Here is an 8467-nt window from a genome sequence, read left to right on the forward strand (position 1 = left end):
TGTAATATTGTACAGTATCGACAAAGACAATATGCTTGCTCCACTCTTCTAGATTTTAGTTTTCCTTTGTAATTCTATTGTCATCAACAGGTGCTAAGAGTAGTGGCAACACGTTTATTATTTTGAACAACGAAGCAGATATCTATAGAAGGTCGGCACCATATTAGATAGGTGGGTGGGTTGTTGTCTACAGCTTGTCCCTCTGCCTGTCTGCCTGCCTGTCTGCCTGTTGGAGGCTGGCTATAAATAACAGCTGGTCTGGTTCCCAGGTGGAGGGAAGCATGGTTATTGAAAAACACAGGCACTGTTCTCTGTTTCTCTCCCTCGCTCCTCTTCTCCTCATCCATCTCCCTTTTCCCTGCAGTAAACTACTGGAAGAGTCCCTTTAGATCTTTGAAGACATAAAGGTACCAAGACGAATCTCAATAACAATATTCAAGTCCAGCAGAGTCCAACAGCTCAAAATCAATCAAACACCTATTTCCCTTGTCTTACCTGAACCTTAGTCATCAGGCTTGAAAACAAAACAGACATCGATTTATGCAGGAGCATTATTTACCTTCCTGTGAGAAGTGGAAAGTGTAACCAGGGCCGCAGTGTGTGTGTGTGTGTGTGTGTGTGTGTGTGTGTGTGTGTGTATGTGTGTGTGTGTCTCAAAGTGTCCTTCGCTGCGGCGCTGAATAGCATGACTAATTACAAGCCTGAGGAATGATACATTAGAAAGGGAATAGCTCCCTCAGGCAGACGGAGACAGATACACTGTCAATAATTCAGCTGAAGAAAAGAGAAAATGGGACAAAGAGTAGAGCACAGAGGTCAAAGGTGAGAGGTCAATGTCATGACCTACATCTGTGTCGTTTTGGTATTTTCTTTAACTATCACCTTTACATTTGTAATTTGGCTGAACTATCCCTTTAGGACAGAAACCTAGCATCTGCATTAATCAAAAACCATAGGAAAGGTGAAGCAACATGGTGGACACTGGCCAGCCACTTGCTTTCCCCTCTCTGTCTTTCACATTAATTCATGAAGGAAAGAAAATAAGGCAAATAAATCCAAATCCACTGTAGACCAATGAGACGCACCCATGAAAATAAATCCACTGTAGACCAATGAGACGCACCCATGAAAATAAATCCACTGTAGACCAATGAGACGCACCCATGAAAATAAATCCACTGTAGACCAATGAGACGCACCCATGAAAATAAATCCACTGTAGACCAATGAGACGCACCCATGAAAAGAAATCCACTGTAGACCAATGAGACGCACCCATGAAAAGAAATCCACTGTAGACCAATGAGACGCACCCATGAAAAGAAATCCACTGTAGACCAATGAGACGCACCCATGAACAACACAGTTCAGAGTTCCCACCCACTAGTCAATGACAGAGTGAACACACCACAACACACCACACTGCGGTAGCCTACCCTGCCAAATCCCATCCCAGGACAGCTTCCCCAGGATTAGAATGCCCCTCCTGCCTTAGATCCTGGTTATATAAGCCCCAGCAGCTCCACAGTTAGAGCATCCTATTCCCTATATAGTGCACTCCTTTTGACCAGTGTCCCATGGCAATATAGGGAATAGGGTGGCCGTTACACCACCGTGCCACGGAGTCAGGTTACACCACCGTGACACGGAGTCAGGTTACACCACCGTGCCATGGAGTCAGGTTACACCACCGTGCCGGAGTCAGGTTACACCACCGTGACATGGAGTCAGGTTACACCACCGTGACATGGAGTCAGGTTACACCACCCTGCCACGGAGTCAGGTTACACCACCGTGACACGGAGTCAGGTTACACCACCCTGCCACGGAGTCAGGTTACACCACCGTGACACAGAGTCAGGTTACACCACCGTGACACAGAGTCAGGTTACACCACCGTGACATGGAGTCAGGTTACACCACCGTGCCACGGAGTCAGGTTACACCACCGTGCCCCATCTATCCCCACACTGCAGCTTTACTCACGTAGCTGTCTTGTAACCCACCGTAGCAGGAATGTCAGAGACAAAAGAGTTATCAGACAACATTAGGCCTGAAGGGTGTTTTGTCTGTCTGCCTGGCTGCTTGTGTCAAATAGCCTATACAGAGGACCTGTTGCTGTGGACTTGAGGCGGAACACTCATAATAATGCTGTGTAAAAAGCAAACAAGATGAGAGTTGCACTAAAATCGGCCAAATTCTTTCTTTCTAGTTTTATTTCAATTCAGCCACCAACCAGTTCATCGACGTCCGAGGGATAACTATAGACAAAGATACTTTAAAAAAGTGTACGTGTGCATGTCGCCTACCTGAAGTGCGGATGGCCTCCTTGAGCATCCTGGTGTTTTGAGGGCTCCAGGTCCTGTGTTGAGACGAGGACTCCCTCTTCATTCTGCTCTTGGTGTTCAGTCATGGTGTTGGGCCTGAACACACAGACCACACAGTGTTGAGTTGTCATCAGTTATCCACAGGCTGGCTGGCTCAAGGCGTGTGTCATGTGTTCTCACAGAGCTCATACCGATGCATGGACATACCCATTCATCCAGATTCTACAGCAATATACAAGCAAATATACACAGGTTCATGGAAGCTGTGCACAGGGTCTGGGGAGACTTTCTCGTGCTCTTTCATGTTGGACACTGTTGAGCAACCACTTGCGCTCCCCAAACACACGCACGCACGCACGTGCACACCATTCCACTAACCCACCCACACATGTACACTAGATGATACCGTGACCCTTTTGGGAGAAAGGCAGTAGTTACCACATCCTCTGTATAATCCCAGGTGTGACTGACTGATAATAGCTCTGTGTTCTCTAGAAACCCATGACTCAGTCTGGCCATTAACCACATGCTGAGTCTCCTACCTATTGTCTCTAGTTGGCCTGGTTCATTACATCTGAACCAATTACTTCTCTGTACTGAAAAGCCTCTTCCTGTTGCGGAAGGTCATAGTTCACTGGTTCCCACAGAACTCCCCCAACCTGTCCATTACTAATGCACTGTGGCTAGCCAGTCAAAGTAGATGACGCTGGCGAACAATAGCTTCTTGGTTGCTGTAACTATTCCAGCTGCAAACAGGTGTCTATGATACAGTAAAAGTAAATCAAACAGAAGGGAACTTTTTTAGAATGAAATGCAGATGGGGGGGGGGGGGGGGACTAAAACAATTAATCATAGCTCCAGATTAGGGAATATAACTGAGGGCATCTTAAATCCCTCTTGACCTAAAGACATCTTTAATATTCCTATAACCTTCACTGGCCGAGAGGGAGCAACTTCAGGCTGGGTATCATCATTTCCAGCAAATGTCACCAAATTCTACGGCCCCCGTTGGCGTGGACATTGTTTACCCATAATACCCTGTTAAACCCTCCCTTCCCTGAACAGTCGGAAGACCAAGGGACATTTTGTCTCGTCTTCGTGTGACTTGTTGTTTTCAAATTGGACAAACAGAAACTCATCAGGACAGCAGAACTGGAGGACCGGAGTTGTGCACACTTGGTCTGAATGAACAGTGGGGTGAGCACTTTCCCTTAAGTTGCAGAGTGCAGACTGAGTCTCTGTGTGTTCTGTGAATGCAGCTGTCATGGCAACAAAACACACAAAAACAACCTGAAAACGTTGTTTCAAGAATTGGTAGCCAACAAGCTATGGGAAGTTCTTGTCAATGTCAACTTTGGTTATAACAGAATGACCAGAAACAACAACACGAAAATGTCACCAAGTTATCCAAACTAAAATATGGTTTGTGTGGTTGAGACATCGAGCAATGTTGATCTGAGATGTTTACTAGTCGGAATACTTACAAGAACACATGACCTGTGGAATAGGAATCCAAACTGACCTCTTGGCTCCTTGTACTGAGTCATCTCACTCTGACTTGGCTTAGAACAGTGACATAGGCCACACCATTGTCCATATATGAATGTTAAACGTGAGCCTTCTTCCCTCTCCACCTCCTGCTGATTAGGGCACGTCTACAGAGCCATCACAAGACATCCTCCAATCTAATTAACTGTAATCTAGTTAAGCTAGCTGCAGTTTCTAGGACCTCTACTGTTAAAGGGGCAGGACACCATTTCTCCTTCAACTCCCGTTTCCTCCCTCGTCTTCTCTAGAGTGACGGGGGAAAGCAAACAAACAGGTCTGAGTCATGGACACAATCTAATCTATCGGAAGTTATAGGCTGTTAACGTCAATGACGCTCCAGGTAGAAGTTGCAATCAGCCAAAACAACACAACAACCTCTATATACAGTATATCATGATAGCTAATTACATGATACAGTATAATGATACATACAGATCATGTAATCTTTCATTGATGATGAAGCCATTCATATCATCCATCTTCTGATATGTTAATTGTGACCAATAAAATCCAGAAGCAGTTAGCGGTAACCTATGCCTCAAAGTCTCTCTCCCTCTCGGTCTCCCCTCACACCTGGAGAGGCTATGATGTGCTGCTCCCTCTTGATCACAGGTAGTGTCTGGTGGTGTCAGTTTACCTCAGGGTCAGACGGGGCTGAGAGAGGCTGGCCTCAACGAGGATCATTATCAATCTCGGCTATCCTATTCCAGAACAGCTGACGCTTACAAGAGTCAGCAATGTTGGACAAATTGATGTCTTAGCCAAACCATGGGCAATTAATGATCCATAAGAGCATGTATTAAGAAGAACACAGAACGTGATCAACCATAAGTCATCCCGGGTCATATTTCGTGTTTTGTCTTTCAGAGTAACCCCAAAGGGATGATACTCATGATCCATTACCTTCAGGGGTAGTTATCATTTAACCTCAGGGGGCATTTCTCCTCTCTCATGGTTCACCACAGCAGTGCAAACCAATGGGCTCGTTCAAGCTGAACACCTGCAGTCAGGTGGCCTATTAATTACACGGTTGTGCTTAGTCATGGTAAGGGAGGTAGTGGAGTGTGATTTAATAGGGGCCCTAGTACTGTAGCTGCCACCTGCATCTGAAAACGGCATGCTTTGCATAATTGGCTGAAGCTGGGTTGTCCTATTGTGGTCCTGATATGGCCTAGTCCCCGATATGGCTACAGACTCCATTCTTATTGGTCATGAGGGCTAGTCCATATTTATACCTGTACATATGGACTAAGATCAGGCAAATTGTGATGCTGGTAGTTGTCTATGAAACCATAACACAAAGGAGGACTTTGGCCTGTGAGATAATGTATCCACACTGCTACACTACAAGTGGAGACTGTAGACTATGCAGGCACCATGGACCTGTTCTCTGGACCTGTTCTCTCACAAGATAAACATGATGACAATATGAGTAGAGGTTGGTCAATATCCTGTTTGTGAGTTGAATAGCTACTCTACAGAATCAGACAGCATGTGCTTGTATTGCAAGGCCAGATCATTTGCAACATGTTTTGTTTGACACGTCTGCTTGCATTTATACTGTAGCCTACATGTTTTTGTGTTCTGTGTTGTTGTGTCACCACACAAAGTTCCCTTACAGGAAAAAAAAAAAAAAAAAAAAAGCAATTTGAATTGAATTTCAAAAGAGCTATAATGAGGGCTCCTTCCAAGCAAACGTGAGTGTAGAGGGTGACATCACTGTGCCCCTTCAAATGGCTCTGATTAGGCAGGCTACTGTCTACAGTAAACAAGCGTAGACATGTCGTCACTGACGCTTATATAGATTTAAAGCCACACAGTCTAAGATTTCCAGAACTATATAAATATAACCCTTGGTTTTTGAAGAATATGACTCAAATACGCAAATGGCATTAGTATAACTGTCTACCCTTATTATAACCAAAAAACGTTTTGTAAAACAAGTAGCATTCTGTACCCACATTGTTTACAGTTGTGTTCTCCCTTTGTCAACAAATGAGAGCTTCAAATAATTTTCTGAAACAAATATGTTGTAGGATTGTCACTCCTTGAGGACTAAATATAGAAAGTATAGAGGCTAAAATGTGATACATAAAATAAATGTGATATATTTTTTGATACAGTTATAAGCCTGTAGGCTGTGATAAAGTAAACCCAAGGTATACAATCATTTGAGGTTATTGGCGGGACTGCTCCAATTGATTTAGAAACTAGGCTAATAATCTGCATATCCAGGCTGCCCTACTTCATACCTATGAGGTACGTACATTAGGGCCTACGTTCATTATCAACAACTTATTATGCTTTTGACAACAACTGTCAATAAAAAAAATAGACGACAAACTCTAGTGATGAGACTTACGCAATCTTTGCCTTAACGAACAACCTTCCGCCAACGTACCGCTGCACAGGTAGGTTAGTCGTCTTATTTTATTCATCCAAGGTAACGGTCATGTCCTCCGCAAGGTTGAGTTGGTACCAGCCACAGCTTCACATGTCGCAAAGTAGCTATAGCGAAATGTCCATGTGAAAAGAGAAAGTGAATTGCGAAAAATGACACAATTCGAGGCAAAGAGGCATGCTGCGAGACAAGAAACACTGACTGTGTGTCAACTTGTTGCGCAGGGAATCCGTGAGGTGGGTTGAGAATACACCACCACTGTGGCATGCATGGCTTGGTAAAGCTTTGATCAACGGATTTAAAGTAACCTAATCGTGCGATTACGCTCGGTTGTACTGATCATAATAAAAACCGAATGCAATTTAAACCTTATATTCCAAGGCAGAACGTAACACGTAACTGCACCTTTTTACCCTAATGAGTGGTGTAAGCAAAGCACATTAGGCCACCTACAGTAGCCTTTTCAAGTAAAGTCAATCAACTTCAATAATGGTAATACAAATGATAAATCCATGTATGAGTTCAATCAATTATACATCAATAAAATGCCAGATAAGTTTCCTGAGTAGGCCTAAGGCCCCCAAATATAACTGTATTTGGTTTGTAACAGTCTGTTAAAAAACGTTATTTTGAATAACACTGCATATTGGTGTTATCTAGCTCCTGCAGGGAGGGCACTGTGCAAAGATCACTGGTGCTGAAAATCCCGCTAATAGCAATTCCATCCTCTTAGGAACTCCATACCATCACTACCATTACATTATTTTACTTTCCATCCTGCTAATATTATTTTCTGCACTGGACCGGTTTCATACTGTTACTGTATTCCTTCTATCCAATTGACTCCTACCAATGCTTATAGGCTAACTGACTAACATAAAACATGAGCTGAGTCTCTGATATCCTTTGACCTTTCTGTTGCCACTGATGCACACACACACCCTTGAGATCTATTAATCATGGAACAACGTCAGGGGTGAATAAAGTCAACGTAGAGGACAGGCACGGCTTACACCGTGAATACACAACACCTGCCTGTGTGCTGTGAGCATCCTAGTACTTGTAGAGAAGAGGCTAGCATAGACCTTCTTTGCTAGTAGGAGTATAGAAGGTGGATATTCCACAGCTCTGAGGTTCAGGGGAAAAGGGACATCAAGTAAATAGAAGTTGCATCTCAGTTCAGGGAAGTCATAACACATACCTCCACAGGAGGGGAAATCCCGCCGTTGTTCCATATGTCTGTGGACTGTACAGGATAGTTTCTCCAACCCAAAATACGGCTACTACTGGGTTCAATGGAGAATCTCCATCAAAAGTGCTTTTTAGACCAGGAATGATCTTAATCTGGGTCAGAGAAACCGACCCAAGTATTTCCTCACCAAATAAAGTAAACAGGTAACAGGGCTGACTGACAGTGCAGGTAACGGGGCTGACTGACCTGGCTGCTATCTTCTGGTTGCAGGGAACATGGGGTCGGTGGTGGTGTCGGTGGTCCCGGCCTGTGGCCTCTTCGCCTGGCAGGGCCTCAGGGCTGGCTGCGTAGATAGTGCATCCCATTAACCCCTGCGCTGGTGGCTGCCGCACCCTCGTCGTCGCAGAGCAAGAGGAGCTTCCGCTGCGTACTACCGTGCCGTCCCGCGTTGTCCCTGCCAGTGAGTCTCTACCCTGCTCCTCCTACTCCCAGGCGCCTGCTGTAAAAGCCATTGCCTCAGCACATCTCCACCCCCTCAACACCCTCTCTCCTCTAGCTAACCCCTCTCACCCACCTCCCCCCGGACCTTACGCTCTCCCTCCGCCACTGGGAACACAGGGGATAATCAGATTTCACATTTACACTGAACAAAATCATCCTTGCATAATCTCTCCCCCGCTGTTACAGCAGAATCATCACGTTGTTGCACGCGGAGCACCCTGGATGGGCAGAAGGCACTTGGGGGCATTTAGGAAAATGTCCTAACTGTTGGCTGGGCTGGTTCAGCAGCCATTAAGACAAACTACACATTTGAAAGGTTTACCAAAAGGTGAAAGGTGCATTGAAGTATGGATGAAGTGGGGATAGACAATGAAAATGTTCTCAAAATGTTCTTTGTACTAAGCCTCAAACTTTTAGAAAGCCTTGAATTTCACATTGAGGTAAGTTTATGTAAATTGTTTAGGTCAATGGAGGCTTTTGTTACTGGTGCGTATTATG

General features: G+C 44.7%; 1 protein-coding gene across 1 annotated transcript in view; it reads right to left on the reverse strand.

The window, feature by feature from the left end:
- Positions 1-7833, reverse strand: part of LOC311111245 (GRAM domain-containing protein 2A-like) — a gene marked incomplete at its 5' end in the record, with an annotated part of 34322 nt that extends 26489 nt beyond the window's left edge. Inside the window, 2 exons of the mRNA XM_084153959.1 lie at positions 2310-2423; positions 7715-7833. Coding sequence (XP_084010085.1) covers positions 2310-2423; positions 7715-7833 — 233 coding nt within the window. The remainder of the gene's footprint in view (positions 1-2309; positions 2424-7714) is intronic.
- Between the last annotated feature and the right edge of the window lie 634 nt (positions 7834-8467).

The sequence above is a fragment of the Coregonus lavaretus genome, assembly GCF_964263955.1.
Source record: "Coregonus lavaretus genome assembly, chromosome: 37".
NCBI lineage: Eukaryota > Metazoa > Chordata > Actinopteri > Salmoniformes > Salmonidae > Coregonus > Coregonus lavaretus.